Consider the following 25226-nt stretch of genomic DNA (forward strand, 5'->3'; position numbering starts at 1 on the left):
AAAGAGATTTCAAGCTGACCCCAACTATGAAGTTTGTGAAGATTTTCCTTTCTTAGTATAGTTATAACAGAGATTTTAGGAAATATCATTTCTATCAATCATTTTTTTTTTAGAGTTCAACAATATCGATGGTGTAACTACGTATCGCCTCATCGATGGTGTAACTACGTATTGCCTCAGCCCAACAATTTTAAAACGCATCTATTAGAGAGAGAGGTTTCCACATCCTTATAAGGAATGTTTTTCGCTCTCTAGTTGTTGACACACTATCTAATGTTTGACTCTGTTACTATTTATAACAGATTGAATCTACCGCTAGCACATTTTGTCCACTTTTGCCCATTACATATTGTCATTAGGTTTTTAAAAGGCGTATTAGGGAGAAGTTTCCACATCCTTTGAACTAAATAGATTTTATTAGATACCATCCTTACCTACTCACTAAGAAATCCAATTTATAAAAACACTCCATATCACATTCTTTATTATATAAGAGCAAAACATAATTTACATAAATTTAATAACTTATAATTATAAACATTTCAAAGCAGACAAAAGTAAATACAACCTTTTCAAAGCAGACAAAAGTAAATACAACCAAAACAGACTCTGAGTATGTAGGATCTCTGGAGTCTTGAGCTCGGCTACACCATCGTCTCGATCACATTACATCATATCTATCGGTTCAAAAGAAGATAATAAATGGTTCATTTAATTAAAATGTTATACAGTAATCCATCAAAATGAATCTCATCAATCGATAAACTGTCCAAAGCTGAGCAAACTGATGGATGACAACAGAAGCAATCATAAGAGTTGGACCAAAAATCTGTATCCCTTGGCTCCAAATTCAAAATCAGATTGCCTTCCAGCTCTGCCTCGTTCATACAAAACAGAATTTTCACTTTTCATCAGCGCAAAGTTTACAAAGGTTTCATGATGTGTTGAGGATTGTTGGGAGTGAGTCCCACATTAGCTAATTTAGGGGATGATCATGGGTTTATAAGTGAGGAATACTATCTCCATTGACATGAGACCTTTTGGAAGCCCAAAGCAAAGACATGAGAGATTATGCTCAAAATGGACAATATCATACTATTGTGGAGAATCGTGATTCCTAACACACGTTTGTGCTACTTCATCTTGCAAACCACAGTTGAAATTTTAGTCTGAAAGAAGTGTTTTTGAACAATACCCACTCTCTTTGCCTAAAAGAGCCAAAACCCCATCTTTTTGGTTATACAGTTTCTGGCTCACATCCTCTCTCAACCACGGAAACTTTAAGACTAGAAGGGCGCTTGGATCGAGGGAAACCAATGTATCTTCGACCGGACGTATGCATACTTTAGCACTTGAAGTTAGCTTTTTGGTGGCAGGCAAACGATTCAGAAAAGTGGTAACTCTTTTAACTTTTCTCGCACAAAGCTAATAAGATTCAATGGAACTATTTGAGATGCATGAATTTTAGTCACATCGCAAGCCACTGAAGCATCCTCAGACCAAACTTTCAGTTTCATCTCTGGGCATAATGATGAACATGGGCTCCATTTATGCTCATGTGTCTGCTGCAAAATTGTAGCTTTCAGTTTTTGTGTGCTTCATATTATAAACAGTCATTCATGAACATTCTTGAATATTTAAGGCTTTTGGTAGGTCATTTGAATACTTTAAATCCATTACCAAACCCGAAAAGGCTGAAAACTCGTTCAGGATGGGCAACCATTTCAGCCATATCCTCAAACAGTCTGTTGTTAGAAACCTTATCTTTTTCTGAATACCAACAAGATTTGCCTAGTCCTTTTCACCTTGTTAATGCACCATTATTGTCTTCGTATTTGGAAACTTCAGAAGTGCCTACTCCATGCAGATAAGCTCTTAAACACCAGAGGATAATTGTGCCTAGAAAGCAAAAATGAGTAGCCATGGAATACTAGGTGAAATCTCACATCGGTTGGAGAGGAGAAAGAAACATTCTTTATACAGGTGTGGAAATCTCTCCCTACCAGACGTGTTTTAAAACTTTGAGGGGAAGCCCATAAGGGAAAGCCAAAGAGGGAAATATCTACTAACGGTGGATTTGGACCGTTACAAATGATATTAGAGCCAATCACTGGACGATGTGCCAATGAGAAGACTGAGCCTCGAAGGGGAGTGGACACGAGGCGGTGTACTAGCAAAGATGCTCGGTGGATTGGGGGATCCCACCTTGATTGGAGAAGGAACGAGTGCCAGCGAGGACACTAGGCCCCGAAGAGGGGTGGATTGTGAAATCTCGTTGGGGAGGAGAAAGAAACATTCTTTATAAGGGTGTAGAAACCTTTCCCTAGCAGACACATTTTAAAACCTTGAGGGGAAGCTCGAAAGGGAAAGTCCAAGGAGAGCAATATCTTCTAGTTGTGGATTTGAATTTTTACAAATGGTATTAGAGCCAGACACCGGATGATGTGCCAGCGAGAAGGCTGAGTCCCAAAGGGGAGTGGACATGAAAGACGTTGGGCCCCGAAGGGGGGTGGATTTGGGGATCTCACATCGATTGAAGAAGAGAACGTGCCAGCGAGGACGCTAGGCCCCAAAGAGAGGTGGATTGTGAAATCCCACATCCGTTGGGGAGGAGAATGAAACATTCTTTATAAGGGTGTGGAAACCTCTTCCTAGTAGACACATTTTAAAACCTTGAGGGGAAGCCCAAAGAGGGCAATATCTACTAGCGGTGGATTTCGACTGTTACAAATGGTATTAGAACCAGACACCGGACGATGTGCCAACAATGAGCTAAGCCCCAAAGGGGAGTGGACACGATGCAATGTGCCAGCAAAGACGCTGGCACCGAAGAGGCGGGGGGGGATGGATTGGGGGATCCCACGATGATTGGAGAGGGAACAAGTGCCAATTAGGATGCTGGCCCTGAAGAGGGATGGATTGTGAAATCTCACATCAGTTGGGGAGGAGAACGAAACATTCTTTATAAGGGTGTAGAAACCTCTCCCTAGTAGACACGTTTTAAAACCTTGAGGGAAAACCCAAAGAGAACAATATCTACTATCGGTGAACTTGGACTCTTCAATACTCTTAGTCTCCGAGAAAAGAAAAAAGAAAAAAGAAAAAAAAAACCCGAGTAGACTAATAAATGGTTCCCACCTCTCCCAGTGTTTCCCAAAAGACCGTTCAAAGAAAACGAGAGACCTGACCAACAATTTGGTATTTAAACAGATCCAATCCTGCTTTTTTCTTAAACAGTGATTGACTTTTAGCTAATGGACTAAAAGTGTTGCCTAAGAATGAGAAGTTTGTCACATGTCTACAGCAGGAAGGAGGAGACATGGACAAAGTATGATAGAATTACCTCTCTGTCTCTTTCTACTAGTTTTTGCCAGCCTTGTTGGATTTTCTGCTTTTCGACCATGGAAGCACAGTGATGGATGGCCTTTATAAGTTTTGTTCTTGTATTGTTTCTGTATTGACATTTTCTGTGGGGACCGAGACTTCCCACATGCAACCTGTCGTTGCGAGTCATCCTTCAGTCACTATAGTTGCTAACAAGACAGACTAGCTAAGCCATAAATATGCATATTTTTGCCAGTTAAGTTGTGGGGTTCCCTTGATAGCGTCCTTAAGCTATGGAGGATTTATGAGACAATGATAACTAAAGGTTAAAACCCATCCTATTGGCATAGCATTGAACACCTTTAGGTATCAATGCAAATCCCTTACCCCAAGGAAAGAAAAATTTAATCCAATTCAAGATCTTTCTGTTCACAAAGCTAAAGCAAGCTCGGATTTTTCCCGGCATGAATGTCAAATAATTGAGCTCTACATCAAGTTGAAGTTCATGGCATGAACGTTACTGTATGCAAATCCTTTGTAGGGAATGAGTTCTAGGAAAGTTAGAAGAAACTGGTCTGTGCTAAAGCCAGTCTCCATGAGTTATGTCTGAGGATTTTCGAAAAATCCTAGGAAGCTTCATTGCACTACTGCAGCAATGATGCTGCTGAACTTTTCAGGTGTAGATAAATTAATCAAACCTTGAATGCCGTGTGATAGCAACCTTGGATCTGTTTTACATCACAAGGAACTGGTGGATGCCACTTTTGTGAATGGCGCCATGTTCAGATTTTGAATCCATTATAAACAAAATGTTCATTTGAGACATTATGCTGAGTAAGCTAATGCAGAATAGAAATTTTGAATTTTCCAATCCTCAGAAACTGATCCCAAGAGTTCTCTTGCTGTTTTTCTTTTCCTTCTCTCAACTTGATGGTAGGGAAATCAAACTAAACATAATTCTTAGTGCGAAAAAAGGGAAGAGTCCATTCTAATTTTTAAGGCACCGTTTGATAATAATTTGTTTTCTTGTGATTTCTTTCAATTCACTAATGGTTCGATCACGAAGTGAAAATTCACTTCTTCCCACTTACCACTTCATATGTTGCAAAACTAGATGATGGAAGTTAAAGATTTCAGCCAAATTTTCAAAAGGTCACCTAATGCAAAATTGCTCCAAGTTCGCTTAACTTCAAGATTCCTATAATTTAGTCACCGAAAAGGAAGGTATCTTGTTAGTACAAATAATATTTCTTAGCAATACTAGCATATTCTAAGGATCTCTCTTTCGATCGTGGTCTCGAACATTTATTGATTTTTTTTTTTTTTTTTTAAGAACTCTAGTACCAGACCACATCAGAAGATTGGACTGGCTCATAATGTTGTGGTTTATGAATTTAATTTGAAACTGAGCATTGAGCAATAACGGAGAGATATGAAGGTAAGCCTAACCAGACAAAAATGCCACATAACCTAATCCTTCTTCTTCTCTTGAAGTGCCCCCATCGGGATTTTACTCAGAACTTCGGCGTTAAATACAGCATACTGCTTCTTGACCTCTATCAAAGCCTTCTCAGCAAATGCGTCAACCTGGTCATCATACTTCTCATATAGCACTGGCACAGTGTGTAGCAATACAACGGCTGTTTTTCAAGCATCAATAAGCACATCAATATATCATTATGTAAGCACCTAAATGCAGGCGATTTGGTAATTTCTCAGTGAAAATTGAAAGAGTAGTCCTTACATGTGTATAACAAGGTCAGAAAATTGCACCAGCTTCCAACCATTGATAGAACCCATAAGCCAATAAAAGCCTATTAATGGTATAAAACATCCTCAGCAGCATTACCAGATTAATAAATGAACCAATTGATGAAAAGCGATGTTTCCTATAGATGATCGAGTCTAGAAATATTTCCTTTACTCATGAGATAGTAACAGTGAACGTACACGGAGGAATTTCTTCAAATCTCTCCCAGAAGCAATGTTACGTAAATTGGAGATTACATGGTTGATTTCGATTCTCAATGCAGAGACAACCTCGAGTAGACGATCTTCAGGAAGTCTAAAATCTGGGATTTGTGGTGGGGACCTATACAAAGAACACAAAAAATATATATATAAAAAGGGGGTGAAACAGGCTATTTATTGCATTAGATTTTGCAAGTCGAAGTCCTTACTTGTTGATAAACGAACTGGCATAAGACCGCGTGAAAACTAGAGCCAGTACAAGAATTAATATATGGCATAGGAGAGTGATTAATTGGTACTCAAGCAGCTCAAAAAGAATCCACAAGGCGGTGGCACCCCCAAGGATGCCTGCAGAGTTCTTCTTGTTCCTCCAAAGAAGAACATCAGCAGCTGCAACCGGAATTAACCATAACTTATAAGAAAAGGTCCCTCACGGATAAAGACAGCAAACCGGTGAGGGGTAAAACAACAGAAATTTGTTTTCTTAGCACACCAATCTCAAGGTCACAAATTCGAACCTCCTACCTCTTGGTCAAGAGCCTATGTCAATACTCATTGGCACAGATTATGAAGCCATAACGCTAATAACCTAAGGTTTTCATCCATAACTCGATTGAAAGAAAAAGAGAATACTCTCCGTTTTAACATTGGACAATCACTCAATCTCTGATGTAAAAAGCGACTCGCCTTTTAGAAAATGCATATGAAAATTTATAGAAATCAGTCATCCTTTATGCGATCCCTTTGGATTTATTTTTCTCTTAGTACCATTTCATTCAATCAATGGAATTGCTTCCTTCAAAAAATAGGGCAAAAAACATTGGACAGTCATCCAATCGAACGAAAAATGGCAAGAACTCGCGCAAGCACATCTCGATTATAACAATGTAGAAAGACAGAAAGGAATTTGATAGGTAAGAATGACAAACAGAGCATGATCCAATACTTATATATCCATAAAATCTTCCATTAACCGATCAATCACGATAAAGACAGAGATAGAGAGAAGGATCAGAGAGTACGTTTTCCACCGCCCAAGACCGTGTGAACGGGCTTATCTCTACCGAAGAGCCTAAAAACGTGGGATTTTACAGCATTGATTTTTGAAGGCTGGTCATCATCAGAGCCGGAGGAAGAGGAAGAATTGTAGCCGTCGATCTTACCGGAGATCTTGTCAGTAACCGAATCCAGCCCGCCTGGTTGGTCAGCCATGGATCCTTTAGGCCAAATTGAAGAACAAAAAATGAAAATGGGAGAAAGAATCGTCTCCAAAGCAGAGACGAGAGACCAGGCATGAGTAGAGAATGCGAAATACGCAGAGAGGGAAATGCAATATGAGCTATTTATAGTTAATGTGCGTGGAGAACTAGACGACCAAAAAACATCAACCTTGAATCTTCAACGTTGATTTAGCGGAATTCCATCCAAGAGGTCAAGAAATAATTTAAAGAACTATACTTTAAATTTAATTTTAAGTTAATGAATATCATTTCAATCAAATCTTATATATTTTAAAAATAAATTAAAAAGTTTTTAAAAAAAAAGTAAATACTATTAAAAATAGTTAACAGCAAAAAGAAAAAAGAACAGATATGGTCTCCCCAATTCAACAATCTGGCAGGCCCAATAGAGAAAGAACCAACCATACTTATCCAGGCCCAATAGGCCCATAGACAAAACTCTGCCCCAAATGTTCAAAGGTCAAACCTTTTGAAGGAAAGAAAAAGAAACAGAACAAAAACCTTGGACTCCACACAACATCAAAAGCAAAGCTAGCAAACGAAGGGAACAAAAGAGAGCCTATGGGTCAAATAACGAGCTCGCCGCTCTTCCCTATTTATTACTCACTTTATCAGATTTCCATTTAGCCATTAAAAGCAAAACTCCCTCTTTCTCAAATACATACGTTGATATCAATAAAATAATAATAATAATAATAATAATAAGAACCTTAATATTATCAAAATGTTTTTTTTTTTTATGATAAAAAATTTAATGGGATATTGTAGTGTTTACAGTCATTTTAAAGTAACTTTATATTTAAAAAAATATAAATAAATTATATTTTAAAGGAATAAGAATTGAAATGGAAATGAAGTAAATATGAGGTTAAAAAAAAAGAAAAAAGAAAATAATTTTTACCTGTTCTTGTTTCATTGTTCATTCATCATCTTAATATTAAGAACCTTAATATTATCAAAATGTTTTTTTTTTTTATGATAAAAAATTTAATGGGATATTGTAGTGTTTACAGTCATTTTAAAGTAACTTTATATTTAAAAAAATATAAATAAATTATATTTTAAAGGAATAAGAATTGAAATGGAAATGAAGTAAATATGAGGTTAAAAAAAAAGAAAAAAGAAAATAATTTTTACCTGTTCTTGTTTCATTGTTCATTCATCATCTCAAAGTTCACAATTTATTTTGTAGGCTTTTTTTTCACTTTTGTCTCTCATCTTTTTGGAAGTTTCTCTTTACCAGCTCTCTCAACGCTTTAGTTTTCAAAGGCATCCCTTTAGCCCTATACCAACAACCATACAACTCCAACTTTTTCTCTTTATTTATTTATTTATATATTTTTCTTTTTATTATTATTCCTCTTTGCTTTCTCCTCATTCCCTTTCCTTTAAATGCTCTTTTTCTTTTTCTTTTTCTTTTTCTTTTTTCTCCCTCTTTTTCACCACCTTCAAATACCATGCCCACATGAACACCTCTTTTTTCACTACCTTTGAATATTATACTTTCACAAATGAAAAAAAAAAAAAAAGAAACAAAAGGAAAAGGCTCTATGTAAATAAATAAAACTTTGTTCTACTTTTGCATTACTTAGTTAAGTTTTTGAGAAAAAGAACATTTAGATATTATTTTTTATTTTTAGTTTTTAGTTTTAAATTAAACAACATTTATTATTTACTATTTACTCACGTTTTAAAAAAATAAGTAAAATTTTTTAAACAATTTTTTTTTTAATTTTTAAAATCCGAGTAGAAATTTATTTGTTGAAGAATCGGAAGAAAATAAATATAAAGTAAAAAAAATATTTATAGGCAGAGACTGGAGACATGTTGTGTAAATTTACACATCAAAAAAATAATAATAAAAAGTAGAAGGTTCTGTCGAGTCAAGAGGGGCAGGGTGGCTGGCGAGGAACCGAAATTCAATATGAGTTGCCGAGAGGTCAGAAGTAGAGGGCCAAACCGTACAGAAATTTTAGCGCCTCTCTCTCTCTCTCCCCACTCAATTTTATTTTTAGAAGAATTTTTAATGCAATTTTAAAATATTAAGAGAGACCAGAAATGGATAATTTCGATATTTTATTTTATTTTGTAAACAAAGTTATAAACTACATCAAATCTATATCCACTATTAAAAAGACATAAATTTTAAATCCACCGACCTTCTAATATATTTAAAAGTTATAAATGGTAAATCTCGCATGAATTTTTAAAAAAAAATTTAGTTTCGGTTTAATATTGGACGTAAAATTCATAGCCAAACTGTGATGCCTCTGCCAATAATTTTTTTCAAATAAATGTAATATTTTGATTTAAAAAGAAATACGAAATAATTGTATGACAATTAAATAAATAGAAGAAAATGAATTTTATTGGGAAAAAGAACGAGTTATTTTCAAAGTCTGGCACGTGTTCGCCGGCCTTTCTCCTCCACACGCGGCAGTTCTATAAAACCCTTCAAACCCCCAGCACTCTTATCTGTCTTTCTCCTAATCCCCTCTCCGCCATGGAAGCTCTCGACTTCGTTAAGCTCCATAATCTCTATGCCCATTTTTCCTCCATTGTTGAAACTGCATATAATCTGAATCGTTCTCATTTTCATGGCGACAATCACGATGAAGATTCATTCTTCGATTTGGATTTCGTCTCTCTTCCAACATCAGAAACCGGCAAATCTCCCGACGAGAAGAATCTCACACGCTCCAGCGAAAACGAACTCTGTTTCACTCAACGGAATCTTCTTCTCTCCCAATCTGATCTCATCTCCAAACGAAAAATCCTTCCGATTGAACTCAGTTCGAAGCCAGAGTCTCCTGTTTCAGTTTCGGTTCTAAAATCGGCACCTAGACTCTCAATTTCCTTGTTCAAGAAGCCGAAATTAATGGCGAAACAAAAGACGGACGAAACAGAGCCGTCGTCACTCAAATTACAGAGCACAGAGAGCAAACGATTCGCCTTCAAACTGAACAGACTTAACAGTTCCAGAAACAATAATCGAATTGATGCATCTGAGCGTCAATCGAAGAGATTCTCCGGAGAAGGAATACAGAAGTATCTGAAATTAATCAAGCCTCTGTACGTGAAAGTTTCGAGGAAACAAAACTACAGATCGTCGCCGGTATCTTCACCGGTGACATCAATTGATGAGAAGCAGAGGAATATTGCGATAGGCATTCGAGTGGTTTGTAGGCGTCTAGGGAGGAGTAAATCATCATCATCGGCGACTGGAATGGCCGTATCGCCAACAAATCGGCGAGACGATTCGCTTTTGCAGCAAGACGACGGGATTGAGAGCGCCATTTTGCACTGCAAGAGGTCTTTCAGCGCTAGCAGAGGCAAGATCCAAAAGCAAAAAACTCGAACGTGTTTTATTTCTTTAATGCCTTAATTTGATATGAAAAATTTGTAGCATCTAACAATCATTTCAATCTAAATTTCAGATGATGTTGATGGAACTTGTGACGATAACCTGTCCGGGACTGGCGATTTGCAGAAGCAGAAGACGGGAACAGATGCTTTCTCAGAAGCCAAACAAGGCTAACAGCGTTGAAGAGAGAGAGAGATTGTGTGTGTGAAAGTTTTTCGGGTTTAGCTGTAAAAAGATGAAAAAATCTTAGAATACACTATCAGTTGTCATGAGGTTTTTGAGAAGCAGAAACTGAAAGCAAAGCCACGAGAGCTTATCATACCATTGTGGTGTGCGAAAGTTTTTCGGGTTTAGCCATAAAAAGATGAAAAAATCAAACTGAATTAGACAGTGCATGACAGTTTTCGTTTTTTCTTTTCTTAGAAAACGATAAACAGTGACTCGGTGAGTCTTGTAGTGGCTGACTCGCTCCGTCGTGTATTTACTAAATAATATTTAAAATTCATGATTTCTATTTTCCTTTATGTTCCTTATATTCCTTTGTTTTTACCAAGTAGTTAAAGTTTTACCGTCGGATTAAAAGTTAATAGTTATTGGTAAAAATCATAGCTAAAATACTTAATATTTAAAAAAAGAAATAGCATGGGGAAGAAAAAAGAAAATTAGTTGGTCAAAAAATGAAATGATTTGTGACATTTATTGTTATATGGATAATCTTTTGGACTTTTGTGCACAAATGTAATAATTAAGGAGGTCAAAATAGGAGGAATCTTTATATATTAATTTACTATTGGGGTTTTCCTTTTTGAAAAACGCACACCTATTCTATTCGTCTAGCCCTCTTCATTTTCCTTCCTCCTTCTTTAAAAGTAAAGTTCTGAAACTTTTACAGACCTTTCGTCAACTTTCGCTAATACCTCAACTTATGAAAAGAATAAAAATCACATTAAAAAAATAAAATCACCAGACTTATAATATAATTCGAATAAAAATTAAACTAACCAAAATATTCCCTCGTTAAATGGGTTAAATTTTACATGGATTTGACGAGGAGACAGTAAATTATAAAGGGTAAGTTTTAAATTTTGGAAAAAATAATAATTGTTTAAGAAAAAAGGAGGGACCTTACCAAATCGGAAGGCCGTTGGATAAATTCAACAAGAAAGAAGCTTTTTTTATTTCAGTTTGGAAACATGTATTCAGAATTTTACTTCAGTTTGGGACATCAAAAGCAGCATTTTTACTTGCTTTTATTCAACAAAAGGCCTGGCTAATTAGTTCAAAGTGAAAAAGCATATAAATGCTTTCTGTCTCTCCATTCAACCCTTTGCATTCTTTCTTTGGTTTAATTACTATGAATTTGAAAGATATGGAATCGAATCAAATTTCCAACTTTATTATTTTTTTACAGGCTTGCCTAATTGAATTCGTTTAATCTTGGGAAATTTCAAATATTATATTTTTTTTAGTTAAGTTGTTTCAATGGGTCATAGATCCACCATGTCTTTGACGGCCCACGACTACCCAATTCTTGTACGTGGCCCAATAGCGTTATTTTTATTTAATCAAACTCTACACTCCACACAGATAGAGGAAAGTTAGTACATAGTTTTGAGTATCCATAAGAAATAAATATAAATATCTGAGGGTTATACTTACAAGTTGTATGTCACGTGGGATTAATTGGAGATATCCCATTATTCCCACGTAGGATTGGATAAATAGAACTGTTTTTTTTTTTTTTTTTTTTTAATATTATTAAAATGCTAAGTAGGCAAAAGAGTTTTGTCTTTTGTGGTGCAACAAGTGCGTTTTAAATGTATAAAACGACGACGTCCAAAAAAAGAAAATGGAGGGAGGTGTCACGGGCTGGCTGGCCCCTTCTGAATATTCCCTTTATTTAATTCTAAGAAATTGCAGCATTCCCCCATTTCGCTTCTTCCAAAGTCGAGACTGACCCAGAGAAACACACAATCTGTGAGGAGGCTACAGTCAGCTCGTGAACTTTGATGACTCACAAAGGCTGGTTTTGGTCCTAGGATGCGTGGGCTTCCATTTTTAATTCCTCATGTGACAAACTTTTACTATTATTATTATTATTATTTATTTATTTTGTAATAAGAGGCTGAGTCCATTATTACACCATCCGTATAATGTAAATTTCAAGAGAAAATGGACTGTCCACTTGGAAATCACATTCTCAAGCCATCTGCATGGTTCCAACAACTGTTATATGATCTCATAAATATATTATTATATGCTCTTAAAATATGCATTCAATTATCCCTCCATCTTAAATTTTTATTTTCATCAATATATTTTCAGATTTACATATCATTTTGATTTATTATTATAAATTTCAGCAAATTCTGCTATATTCAAATTATTGGCTAATTTCTCTTTAATTAATTTAGTTATTTTTATTTAACATCTCCTATTTATATTTCAATAAATAATTGAATCTTGTCCCAAGGCTCCTCTTCATGGCATTGCCAAGTGCCCATTCTGACTTTTGACTTCATTAAAGATAATAAATATTTAAAAAGAAAAAAAAGAAAAAGAAAAAGGCATGCAATATTTGAGAGCCACAAGTCTTGCTTCACTTTCTCAGGTACGTAATGTCAATTCACTGTCAACAAGTTCGAAAATGAAATTCAGCCTCTAGATAGAATTAAATCATTATAAATAAAATTCATGGATCATTTTTATTTTCGATATACAAAATATATCATACTGAAATTTCTTATTTAAATAATTTCATAAAGAATATTTTAAAATTTTAACAATTATTTTTTTTTTCTTATCACATCTATCATAAACACAATAATTGAACGAGATATAAGCTTTTATTTGACAATTTTTTTGAGGATCTAATTGGGAAGTTAAAAATACATCAGGGGTAAAACCGAGAATTTGAAGGCGAAAAACTAAATTATTTTCAAATGAATAAAATGTTTATTCAATTGTTCATAATTTGTTCCTTACGCTATTTCATTTAACTTCTCCTCCAAATCTCCGTCTCTATCTCTCTCACTTCTCTCGCCGTCAGAAAGATTTCTCTCCAATGGAAGAAGACCAACCACGGCCACAGCCGCCGCCGTCGCCGCCGACGAGAAGCTACACATTAACGGCATCGTCAATCTCCTACGCCAAATCCACGGCCGCTGCCACCGTGTCGTCATACAGCTGGTTCAAATCCTGCACCGCCGCCGAACCCACCTACATTATCCGTGACATCTCATTCACAGCCCACCCTTCTCAAATCCTCGCCATCGTTGGCCCAAGTGGCGCCGGAAAATCAACTCTCCTAGACATTCTCGCAGCCCGAACCTCGCCAACGCACGGCGTCCTCCTCCTCAACTCCGCCCCTCTCAACCCGTCTACCTTCCGTAAACTCTCCGCTTACGTTCCACAGCACGACGCCTGTCTACCTCTCTTAACCGTCTCCGAGACCTTCGCCTTTGCCGCCCGCCTCCTCCTCCCAGAAAAATCCCAAATTCTCACCACCGTCAACTCCCTTTTGGCAGACCTCAACCTCACCCACGTCGCCAACACCCGCCTCGTCTCTGGCCTGTCAGGCGGAGAACGGCGGCGAGTCTCAATCGGACTCAGCCTCCTCCACGATCCAGCCATTCTACTCCTGGACGAACCCACCTCCGGCCTCGACAGTGCATCAGCCTTTAACGTGATCTCAACGCTTAAATCCATCTGCGTTTCGCGAAATCGGACGGTGGTGCTTTCAATTCACCAGCCGAGTTATCGAATTTTGTCGGCTATCGATGAGATTCTCTTGCTCTGTGAAGGGTCCGTGATTCACCATGGGACTGTTTCTAGCCTCGAGAGTTTTTTGGTTTCCAAGGAATTTTGTATTCCTCCACAGCTTAATCCTTTGGAATTTGCTATGGAAATTCTGAACCAGCTCACGCCTTATTCTACTTCAGATTCTTCGCCCGTCGTTGCTAATGACGTCATTACAGGCCCAAATTATAAAGATAATCAAATCAAATATAGAAGCTCGAGATTGCATGAAATCTTGACCCTCCATTGGCGATTTTGGATCATCATTTTTAGAACCAGGCAGCTGCTTTTGACCAACACCTTGGAGGCGCTCATCGTTGGAATTGTTTTAGGTAATCCCTCTTAACAAAATTATAATATTAATAAATGTTTTAATTACGGTGAATTAATTTTGATGAAAAAATATTATTATTGTGTAATTGTAAATAGGTACAATTTACTTAAACATCGGAATGGACAAGGCAGGCATAGAGAAAAGATTCGGTCTTTTCGCGTTCACACTAACATTCCTACTCTCTTCCACAACCGAAACTCTCCCCATTTTCCTCAACGAACGCCCAATTCTCCTCCGTGAAACCTCCGGCGGCGTCTACCGTCTCTCCTCCTACATAATCGCCAACACCCTCGTTTTCCTTCCCTATCTCCTCACCATCGCCGTCATCTACTCTGTCTCCGTCTACTTCCTCGTCGGGCTATGCGCCACGTGGCAGGCCTTCTCCTACTTCGTCCTCGTGATTTGGGTCATCATTCTGATGGCCAATTCGTTTGTCTTGTTCTTGAGCTCCCTCGCTCCGAATTTCATCGCCGGGACGTCACTGGTTACCGTTCTCCTCGCCGCGTTTTTCCTTTTCTCCGGCTACTTTATATCCCAGGAGAGCTTGCCCAAGTTCTGGGTGTTTATGAACTTCATGTCCATGTACAAGTACGCTCTGGACGCCTTGCTTATAAACGAATATTCCTGCTTGGTCTCCAGATGCTTCATTTGGTTTGAGGAGGATCGAAAGGAGTGTTTGGTTACGGGTGGAGATGTGTTGGTGAAGAGAGGGCTTGATGAGAATCAACGGTGGAGGAATGTTTATGCTTTGGTCGCGTTTTTTGTGTTTTATCGCCTTCTTTGCTTGCTTGTTTTGATTCGAAGGGTTTCCACATCTAAGAAATAATAATGATAATAATAATAACTATTTAGTATTATTATTATTATTATTATTGTGAACTTATTAAAGGGTATATTTGGAAAAACTCTCTCTTAATTACTATTTGCATATGTCGGAAATTGTATATTATTTTTTCTTTTGGAAATTATAGAGAACTTTTTCTTTTCGTTTTTATTTTAGATTTCTTATTTAAAAGTATTAACTTAAATTATGAAAATGATTTAAAAACATAATATGTTCTGATAACTCCTAACCTTCAAATAATTAATTAATGATTAAAGAATAAAATGAGTGAATGATAAGTTAAAAGCAAATTAAGAAGTATTATCTTTCATAATTAAAATTTGTCAATTATTTGGCCTTTGCAAAGAATAAAACTATTATAAATAAGGTGAGGGTTCAATCAGATGGGCCAAAATGTCCAAAATACCCTGCATGCAAAAACTTTCTACAATTATTATAGGATTTGAATTTTCTTTCAACGACAAATTCTTTTTTCTTTATGGAAACGTCAAAATCATTCAAAAAAGATATGGTCTCAAATTGGCTTCCATGAAATGCTTAATAATAATAATAATAATAATAATGAAATAAGTGACGTTTAAATCATTGAAATAAAAACATGTCACGGGTGCTTTAGAAATTTTGATTTGCAGATATAACAAAATGAAGAGAGAGAGGGTTTTGTTTTGTCTGATGGTGAAGCGAATCAGTACCAAAATATTCACTCACGGGTTAGTCTTTTTCTTTTTCCTATATATATTTTTTTTTTGTCTTGATTTGTTATAAGTTTTTAGAAATTACAGATCTCTACAATGGTATGATATTTTCCACTTTGAGCATAAGCGCCTTCATGAGTTTGTTTTGGGTTTCCCCAAAACACTTCACATCGGAGTTATCATTTTTCACTTATAAACCTATGATCTTCTACTAAATTAATTCGGTCACTCCCAAATTACCTTAACCATAAGTTTAGTTCAAAACAGAAAGAAGAAAAATAAGCAAAGCATTGGTTGTATTTAGAGAAATATTTTGATCACAGATCAGGTATCCCATTTCTTGAACTCCATACCATGTGGAGGGCTAGCTTCAAGCTTGTTTGATCCCACATCCATCCAGTTGGTGGAGAGGACCGTGCCGTTCAATTCCAACTAAGAACAAACAAGATTACCCACTCCAACCAATAATTATAGAGTTTTACTTAAACATCTACAACTACTTCAGCAACAAGAAGCCTTACAAATGATCTTTCCATCGCCCTTCTTGTATCCTCGTCCGCGTCCTTACACATGTCTTTGAAACACTTGTCCAAAGCTGCATCCCCATATAATGTCACCTCTTTCTCCTAAAAACAACAAACAATTACTGCTAATTTAAGGCAAACAATCAAAAGAACAGACAATAATCACACCTCTGTTTTCACTTTGGCTTCAATCTTGTTCCCAATCAGCTCTTCACATTCTTTTATTAATTTCGTGAATCTTGAGTCTCCTGAGGCCAAAACAGAGCCTATTTCCAAACAAAACTTTGCTGTTTTATATTCCTCCAGCTTCATATATGTGATGCTGAAACAAAGCAGCCACAAGAAGAATAAAAATGATATAATCAATAATTAAAGATGAAAATAAACAATCCATATTTAAAAAATTCATATGAATGTCACACAGTTGCTGCACTAACTCTTGTAAGAAAAAGGCTTACCCTCTGCGCAAGTAGGCTTTTGAATTTGAAGGGTCAATTTCAATTGCCTTGTTAGCATCAGCAAGAGCCTCTGCAAACATAAGCCCGAATAATAATTTTAAAAAAAACTCCGAATAATTGTCCAAAAGAAGTACCGGTGTAATCAAAGACTATTTACATAATCAATTCGAGAGGCCATTCCCTATAAAGAAGAAGCATAAGGAAACAAGAAATTGGATGGACAGAAAGCAGTACCGGTGTAAAGCCCGACTTTGATGTTGGCCTGAGCGCGGTCAACATAATACTCGGCGTTCTCCGGACTAAGAGTGATGGCCTGAGTGTAGAGTTTCACGACAAGTTCGGAGTTGTCGTCGAAAACTTTTCCTTAGACTTGGCTTCGAGATCGGACGCCATGAAAGAATGCAGAGGGTTCTTGAGGGGAGGAGAAAGATCGAGGATTTGTGAAAGAATTTGATTCACTTCAAGTCTTGATAAATAGTTAACAGCAATCGGAAAACAGAGAAGGTATCAAAAAACCAACGTTAAATTATGCAAGAAATCAAGAACCTTGAAGTTTAGGATAATTAAAGCTCAAGTTTTAATTACATCAAAGTTTCATTTTCATTTTTCAACATTAAATTTAATCAAAGATCCTTTTTGTCAACTTTTTTTTCTTTCTTCCGTGGCATTGGTAAAGATTTTAATTAAGCATTTTAACTTCAGGACGGGTTTTAATTAATCCCCTAAAATTTAAGTTAAGCTTCAAATATGTCCTTAACGTTAATTTTTAATGAAAACAAATGTTTCATAAGCATTACAAACAAACTAAAGAGCTTAAAACGTAAGCATTGCAGCCACTACCCATTATCACGAACTTGCTACTCATTGTCATAATTGATACTGATTCTCATTGTAAAATTTGAAGAAGGCAATGAAAAGGTGAACTTGTGTAATTCCAGAATTGGGTAAAAAATTATTGAAGATAACAATCATACCTGCATACAGGCACTCTATAGGAGAACAAACATAGTTAAATAACATCAAGCCCAAAAACAAAGAACGGCTTTCCATTCTGAAACTCGAACCCTCCAAATGATAAAAAAGGGTTCACTCTGTCACCTGAGATGTTTTCTCGGCTGAGTCTACTTTTTGTGCACCATCACCACTAATGGCTTCCAGCGTTTTGTAAAACTCTTCAGGAAGAGGACCGGGTCGGTGCAGAGGAACGTGCTTGGGTACTGGAGCATCATTCTCGATCACTTCGCATTCGTAGTCATCAGGAACACCCCAGGGATCCCACTCTGCATATTTGAGGTGAATTAATCAATCACTAAGATAACCCCAACAAATTGTGGTGATTCACAGAATTCTATTACGGTCCATATCTGAAATAATTCGAGTGTTCGCCAAATGCAGCAAGACCAGAGTAAGTTAGGCAAACTAGTAATTACTCTCAATTAAGCACAAAAACTGTCAGTGAATTGGGACAAGAAAACCTCCTTAAGATTGGGACAAGAAAAAAAAAAAAAAAAAAAAAAAAACTGTCATCAGTGAAGAAATTCAAATTTCTTGGCTAGACAATAACTCCAGCTTGACTAACTTTTAACGTTTTCAATCCACCTCAGTGAGAACAAAAGACGAATTTCGGAAGTTCAGTGACGTGAGTGGGTCAAATGGCAATCCAATTGCCTAAATGGTAGCTAAGGAGACAGAGCAGTGAAGGACCTGGGATTCGTAACTGAAGATATGAAAGATAAAGCTCTTACAATAAAATGATTAGATATCTAGACAATTTCTATAGCTAAAATATCTCAAGTTAAGACGAAAAGAAAATCAAAGATTTCTACTACCCATAAGGCCCATCGTTCGACCAGCTAAGAAAAAGGTAAACTGGAAGAAGGATAAATACACTTTAACCTACAGGTATTGCCCAGTTTTTCAGTGCAAAATGATGCAAATGCCATTCCTTGACTCTCAATACTTGAGAAGTCGCGAATTTTTATCCTCCACATGATGAAATACTAGAAAAAAAACTTCGGCTTTTGTCATTCCAACGCAATGACAAACATATAAATCCTGCTGCCTTGTTTTTGTCCAACTTTAAAATTCGCTCCCAAATCGAAGCAAACAGAAAGAGAAAATGAAAAGGAAGTAGATTGCATATCAAAATTTCACAAATTCATATGCTTGGAATTTTGGTGAATGTTCACATACCGATCATTTTAGCAATGAGCTTGAGTTCGTCCTGAGCCTCTTCGATTAGCTCCTCGACCTGACCACAGCCAAGCCGTTTTTCAATTTTCTCCCAGTCCTCTTCCTCCTGGCAGACTTTCAAGCGGTGGTTCGTGAAGCTCTCAACCGCCTTACGGTATCCTTCGTCCTCGGGAACGGCCTGGATCTCCTTTAGGGTTTTACTGTAAAGGCCGATCAGGACCTCTCGGGCGTTGGGAACAACATCCAGACCGACGATCCCCGTCGTCTGCTTCACCTTGGCCAATAATGGCCGTCCGATCGCTCGAAGAAACATCGTCGGAAAGCTCCTGTCCCTCTCTCTTGATCACTCTTCTCAGTTGTGACGAGCCAGTCGCTTTGGGTGAGTAAAGGGGACATTCTCTCCCCGTTGAGATTAATTGGAACAGGATTGCTCCTATTGGGCCTGAAGCCCAGTTTCAAACGATGACTCTTAGAGGGCTTAAACCCGTGTTTCAGAAGAATTGAACTTTTAATGGGCCTTAAAGCCCATTTTTGTAAAATTAACACAAAATTAAATTTTATGCGTAATAAAATATTTCAGTCTCGTAGGTTTTGAGCAAAATAATAATGTATTGGTCAATTGTACGTTCTTTTTTTTTCTTTTCTTCTTCTTTTCACTTTCTTTTATTATATTTTGTTTATTTTCTGTTGAGATAATTATCCGTTTCCCATTTCTATTTAAACAGAAAATCAATGTTAATTGTGATAATTGATTTCTAGGATACCGGCCGTCGATCTTTGTATTCTAAAGTTGGAAATGGAAAACCAGATTCTCTATTTCTAATTTCTAATTTTATTTTTTCTTCTTGGATCTCAGACTCCAAATAAATATATAAATACAAAAACCTATTTTTGCCTTTTAATTCATTCAATATTTCTCCTCCCTAGAACCACTCTCTCTCTGTAGTTGAACCACCAGAGGGAACTAGCTCCTGCTTAGCAGATCGCCGACTCGATTTCGTCTTATCAAGGTCGTTCTCTCTTTTTTATGTAGCAATTGTGTTCCTCAAATCAGACATTTTATGTGATTGGCGTCGTACTGTTCTGAATTTCCCCCCCTTCCCACCTTTTCATATAGTTTCATGCGTGCAATCGAATTAATTTGATTGATTATTCGTTTTGACGCTGCTGTTTCTGTACTGATTTTTATGAGATTGTTGTCGATTCATATGGATCGAAATTATGTTTGTCTTTGACTATCGATTGGTGTAGCTCAAATCGTTAGGCTTCAATTTCAATGGATTTCGTGCCCTATCTCTCCCTCTCTCTATCAATTAATGGTTAAGAACTGTGTTTATAGGCGGATTTGAACAGTTTGGGAAGTAGTTAGTTGCTTGTTAGTGGCTAGCTGTTTGACTTTCGGAGTTCTGCTTTCAACTTTTCCTACAATTATGAAGATATTATTGATCTATGTAGTTTCCTAAGGTTGCATGTAATCAGCAAATAATTCACCAGGTCAACCACGTTACACTTAGTAACTTAAAGATTCCTTCGTTCCCTGTTTCTGAAATTCCTTTTGGTTTCAAAGTGAATGTAAAAGCTCCTTCATAATATGCTATGTTCTCTTCATTATCTCATTGTTATAACAAAGTAAGTTCTGCTGACAGTGCAAAGTTGACGGAAGGCACTGCTGAAAAAGGTTTCCATGGCAACTTCGGAAGAGAATAGTGCATTGTTCCCGATATTTATTTTGACAATAATGGCACTGCCTTTAGTGCCTTATACTATTCTTAGGCTTTGTCGCGCTGCTTCAAAGAAGGCAAAGATTATACATTGCCAGTGTTCTGAATGCTCCCGTTCAGGGAAGTTCCGCAAGTCAATATTTAAGCGAGTAAGTTTTCCTGACGACATTGTATCTTCTATCTGATCAAATGGTAGTTTCAAATCTGTTTCAAATGTCTGTTTCACTACATTTTGCAGATAGCAAATTTCTCAACTTACAGCAACTTGACATTGGTACTTCTTTGGATTTTAATGTTCGTGTTGGTGTATTACATTAAAAATATGAGCCGGGAGGTAAATTACCTTGAATCTTTAATGAGGAAAAAAAATTATATTCCTACTGAATGTTATTTTATTTTGGTTTTTCCCATTTGATACTTTTGAATCTAATTATTTTCCGCATGCTAAAAAATATGTTAGACCTAATGTTGGAGTGAAAGATAATTTTATGATAACCACACAGATTCAAGTCTTCGAGCCATTTACTATTCTAGGATTGGATACTGGGGCTTCAGAGGCAGACATAAAAAAGGCATACAGGAGACTTTCTATCCTATACCATCCAGATAAAAATCCAGATCCAGGTTAGGTATTTTAAGTGTGTAGTGCTCCTATTTTCTAACCTTTGCAGACTTCAGCTAATGTTTTCCTTCGTGTCTTTTACTCAGAGGCCCATAAATATTTCGTGGAGTTCATATCTAAGGCTTATCAAGCTTTAACAGATCCAATATCCCGGGAGAATTATGAAAAATATGGCCATCCAGATGGAAAGCAGGTTATTTAACTTTTTCATACACAGGAAACTAGAATAATTGTCTTGTATGGTTTTCAGATTTTGATAAATGACCCTTATAACTTAAACTTGCTAATATTTTGATGCAGGGGTTCCAAATGGGAATTGCACTCCCTCAATTCTTACTAAATATTGATGGGGCATCTGGTGGGATACTCTTACTGTGGATTGTTGGAGTTTGTATTATCTTGCCCTTGGTAATAGCCGTTATATATCTTTCAAGGTCGTCAAAATACACTGGAAACTATGTCATGCGTCAGACACTTTCCACATATTATTACTTCATGAAGCCTTCTTTGGCACCAAGGTATCTCTAGTCAAACGTATTGGGTATCTTCAGTTTTTAGGTTAACAAAGATTATACAATTCAATTTAAATCAAGTTTAGAGATCGCATAATATTCCGGTAAAGGATGTCTATAACCTTTCTTTTTATTGGCTCTCATATTTTTTTGGTTACACATTCTTGTTATTTTAGAATAAAATAAGACATCTTCGTGTACTACCATGTGAAAAAAGTAAAGAAAAGTTTTCAGCACTTCTTCATGAAGTAAGTTCTCTGTCTTTTGTTTTCTAAACATTATTAATAAATTTTGCTGTACACAGCAAAGTCATGGATGTCTTTATCAAGGCAGCTGAGTATGTGGAAATGCCAGTTCGTAGAACTGATAATGAGCCTCTTCAGAAGATATTTGGACTAGTTAGGAGTGAGTTGAATCTTGACCTTAAGAACATTAAACAAGAGCAGGCAAAGTTTTGGAAGCAACATCCAGCCCTTGTCAAGGTAACTTCTGCTCACCCCGTCTTTGTTCAGGGACTTAAATTTGTTCTTACCTTTGACATTTTGAATATGTGCATAGACTTACGATTTACATCTTTTCCATTTTACATTCAGACACAATTGTTGATTCAAGCTCAATTAACTCGTGAATTTGCCAACTTGCCTCCACCTTTGGATGGTGACTTTAAACTTGTGCTGGAACTTGCTCCTCGCCTTCTTGAAGAATTAATGAAGGTGAGATGAAGCATTCTTGTTGGAAGTTAACTGTATCTTAACATCTTTTGAATTTTCCCAGCTGCATTTAGTGTTGAGTCTTGTGTTGTATCGATCATTATATCACGTACGTTTACTATTTAACAGTTCTCTAATCTCTTGATGAAAGATTGTGAAAGGCAATTTTGTGATTGATAAGGGAATGATTCGTTCCTGGAAGAATGTGCTCAGTCTTAATCCTAATGGATTTAGAATATTGTTAAAAGACCGTTAACAACCTAGAGGAAACAATCTGCCTTAGACATGAATTATTTCAGTAGCTTTTGGCTACCAAATGTCTGAAGAGTTGGATGGTAGTTTTTTGTTTCAAACCAGCGATCAAAGCAACTTTGGGAATTTCTCGGCATAAAAAGAGAAAAATGAGAAAAAAGAGGAAAAATTACATTTTTGGCTCTTGAGGTTTGAGTTTGGTTGTATTTAGGTCCTTGAATTTTCAAAGTTGACAATTTTGGAGTTTGCATTTGGTAACATTCTTGGTCTCTTTGTCAGTTTTTCAGTTCATTATCAACGAAAATCTGACGTGACACCGGTTTTTTTATTTAAAATAAAATTTTCTCTTTCTCTTCCTCTTTTCATTTTTACATTCAGTGTAGCTACCGTTGTCCATTGCCATTTATTTTTTCTTCTTCTTTTTCTCTTCCCCTTCCTTGACATGGCATTGTTTCTGCCCTACGAAGATGTCGTGTAATCATGTCTTTTTTTTTTCTTAGATAGAATAGCTCTTATTTTTTTTAGTTATTTTAATAAAAGGTTGTGTGCTATAGTATATTGTGCTTAATTATCTTCTTGTGCATAGATGGCACTGATCCCACGGAATGTCCAAGGACAAGGATGGCTACGTCCTGCAACTGGGGTCATTGAGCTCTCACAATGTATCATTCAGGTAATGTAATTTGAACGATGTTGTCATTGTAAATTTCTCGCAAATGCTTTGGAAGTCACATGGGTATTATCTTTTTAAGGCATGTCTGGACCTTTCTATTTTTGAGAAGTACTGACTTAGTGGTGCAGTACCCATGTATCTTTCTGTCAAATATGTCACACAAGCTTTGGTCACCATTAATTTATCTCCATCCGTATCAAATGTTAAATGCAGGCTGTACCTCTCAGTGCAAGAAAGGCCACTGGAGGATCGTCTGAAGGTATTGCACCATTTCTACAGTTGCCGCATTTTAGCGAGGCAGTTGTCAAGAAGATAGCCCGCAAGGTAGGTTAGACAATATAATTTTGAAGTGCGCCACTCATAGCTTTGTTTTTTCTTTTCTTTTCTTTTCGTTTTTTTTCTTCTTTTCTAAGGAGATTAATGAACTATTGCCTGTTCTTATTTGCATTGCTCAATTTTCATTCCTTCCATAGTTTTCTGCTGTACCAATGCGTGTTCTTTTTCAAAGCAGAAAGTGAGAGCATTTGAGGATCTTCAAAAACTTGCTCAAGAAGAACGTGCCGAGCTGCTTGCTCAAGTGGGTGGTTTTTTGCCTGGTGAAGTCCAAGATGTCGAAACAGTGCTTGAAATGATGCCGTCTGTGACAGTTGCTATCTCATGTGAAACAGAAGGCGAAGAGGGTATCCAAGAGGGTGATACTGTCACCATTCAGGCTTGGGTGACACTCAAACGCCGAAATGGGCTGGTGGGTGCTCTCCCACATGCCCCCTACTACCCGTTTCACAAAGAAGAGAACTTCTGGTTCCTGCTTGCAGATCCGAATTCAAACAATGTCTGGTTTTACCAGAAGGTCAGTTTCATGGATGAGGCTACGGCCATAACTGTCGCTTCCAAGGCGATCGAGGAACAAATGGAGGGATCTGGAGCAAGTGTGAAGGAAACCAGTGCTGCAGTTAGGGAAGCAGTGGAGAAAGTGAAAGCGGGATCTAGACTGGTACTAGGCAAGTTCCACGCCCCAGCTGAGGGGAACTACAATTTAACTTGTTACTGCCTGTGTGATTCTTGGATCGGATGCGATAACAAGACAAACCTGAAACTGAAAATCTTGAAACGAACCCGTGCGGGTACCCGTGGTGGCTTTATGGCAGAAGAAGGGCCATCCATGGAAGATGGAATTGAAGAGGAAGAGGAAAATGATGAAGAAGAATACGAGGATTACGAGAGTGAGTACAGTGAAGATGAAGCTGATGAACAAGATGTGAAAAAGAAGGGCCCCGTTGCCAATGGAAAAGCACGTAAGCAGCAGAGTTCAAGTTCTGAGGACTCTGGCTCTGATGATGAATGAAAAACTGTTCTGTTATTTAGTGTCACAACCACCCACTTGCGGGTAAATGACCCCTTCCACACAGCGAATAGTACATTAGAACTTTTTTTTTTTTTGCCTATATACCAATTTAGAAGTTTAACGGCAACCAGATCGACTTTAAAACAGATTATGCTAGAGTATAAGACCAATATTTATTACCCCCTTTTCAAGCAATTAGTTCATGACTTTCTGCAATTTCAGCAAGATGAGATGACTAATTCATCTAACCGTAGGGGTTTTTTTCCCAGCTTTTTACCGACTTTTTAATAACCTATCTTATGGGTATTGTGATATCTTGTATGTGACCATTGCTTCATACAAACTCTTAGAAGACGTTTCCAACCATATTGACAACATTTGTATATTTCGAGAGTATAAATTTTGGAGATTTTAAAAGGCATAACTATATTAAAAATGATAAGACTTTGATAAATATAATAATTTTTATTTTAAAATCAATTTATTTTTTTAAAATGAGACATCTATAACATAATGTAATATAAACTACATGATATTTTATAACAGCACATTTTTTATTATGAAATATATTCATAAATTAGTTAATAATTTTTAAATTTACTACTAAATACATATCTTAAAATATAAAATACAACTTTCGTAAAT

General features: G+C 36.7%; 5 protein-coding genes and 1 pseudogene across 7 annotated transcripts; 3 read left to right on the plus strand and 3 right to left on the minus strand.

The window, feature by feature from the left end:
• Window positions 1-454: 454 nt before the first annotated feature.
• On the minus strand, window positions 455-6624 carry LOC111482938 (reticulon-like protein B1). Of its 2 annotated transcripts, XR_002718282.1 has the most exons (7): window positions 6318-6624; window positions 5505-5685; window positions 5275-5416; window positions 5069-5138; window positions 4774-4964; window positions 599-677; window positions 455-568 (listed from the first exon to the last, which is right to left on the minus strand). XR_002718282.1 is itself a non-coding variant. In XM_023128986.1 (6 exons), the coding sequence occupies exons 1-5, from the start codon at window positions 6505-6507 to the stop codon at window positions 4795-4797; spliced, it is 753 nt and encodes a 250-aa protein (XP_022984754.1). In that variant the 5' UTR covers window positions 6508-6624; the 3' UTR covers window positions 690-874; window positions 4774-4794. The 2 variants fall into 2 exon arrangements, 1 of the variants encoding a protein (XP_022984754.1); XM_023128986.1 differs by lacking the exons at window positions 455-568; window positions 599-677 and adding an exon at window positions 690-874.
• A 2319-nt stretch (window positions 6625-8943) lies between these two features.
• Window positions 8944-10419, plus strand: LOC111482618 (probable membrane-associated kinase regulator 5). 2 transcript variants are annotated; one of them, XR_002718240.1, is made up of 3 exons: window positions 8944-9868; window positions 9974-10143; window positions 10272-10419. XR_002718240.1 is itself a non-coding variant. In XM_023128478.1 (2 exons), exons 1-2 carry the CDS (start codon window positions 9040-9042, stop codon window positions 10072-10074), a joined length of 930 nt encoding a protein of 309 aa, XP_022984246.1. In that variant the 5' UTR covers window positions 8944-9039; the 3' UTR covers window positions 10075-10419. The 2 variants fall into 2 exon arrangements, 1 of the variants encoding a protein (XP_022984246.1); XM_023128478.1 differs by having other exon boundaries at window positions 9974-10419.
• Window positions 10420-12790: 2371 nt separating this feature from the next.
• On the plus strand, window positions 12791-14962 carry LOC111482617 (ABC transporter G family member 8-like). The gene is made up of 2 exons (XM_023128477.1): window positions 12791-14030; window positions 14128-14962. The coding sequence occupies exons 1-2, from the start codon at window positions 12965-12967 to the stop codon at window positions 14856-14858; spliced, it is 1797 nt and encodes a 598-aa protein (XP_022984245.1). The 5' UTR covers window positions 12791-12964; the 3' UTR covers window positions 14859-14962.
• Window positions 14963-15877: 915 nt separating this feature from the next.
• LOC111482619 lies at window positions 15878-17044 on the minus strand (annotated as a pseudogene).
• A 411-nt stretch (window positions 17045-17455) lies between these two features.
• On the minus strand, window positions 17456-19141 carry LOC111482620 (probable NADH dehydrogenase [ubiquinone] 1 alpha subcomplex subunit 5, mitochondrial). The gene is made up of 2 exons (XM_023128480.1): window positions 18747-19141; window positions 17456-17833 (listed from the first exon to the last, which is right to left on the minus strand). The coding sequence occupies exons 1-2, from the start codon at window positions 19057-19059 to the stop codon at window positions 17640-17642; spliced, it is 507 nt and encodes a 168-aa protein (XP_022984248.1). The 5' UTR covers window positions 19060-19141; the 3' UTR covers window positions 17456-17639.
• A 516-nt stretch (window positions 19142-19657) lies between these two features.
• Window positions 19658-24797, plus strand: LOC111482616 (dnaJ protein ERDJ2A-like). Its single transcript, XM_023128476.1, has 11 exons — window positions 19658-19756; window positions 20393-20616; window positions 20706-20801; window positions 20971-21091; window positions 21176-21282; window positions 21390-21607; window positions 21906-22083; window positions 22195-22314; window positions 23150-23236; window positions 23450-23560; window positions 23748-24797. Exons 2-11 carry the CDS (start codon window positions 20431-20433, stop codon window positions 24579-24581), a joined length of 2058 nt encoding a protein of 685 aa, XP_022984244.1. The 5' UTR covers window positions 19658-19756; window positions 20393-20430; the 3' UTR covers window positions 24582-24797.
• The last annotated feature ends 429 nt before the right edge of the window (window positions 24798-25226 follow it).

This window comes from Cucurbita maxima, unplaced genomic scaffold (assembly GCF_002738345.1).
Source record: "Cucurbita maxima cultivar Rimu unplaced genomic scaffold, Cmax_1.0 Cma_Scf00008, whole genome shotgun sequence".
Lineage (NCBI taxonomy): Eukaryota > Viridiplantae > Streptophyta > Magnoliopsida > Cucurbitales > Cucurbitaceae > Cucurbita > Cucurbita maxima.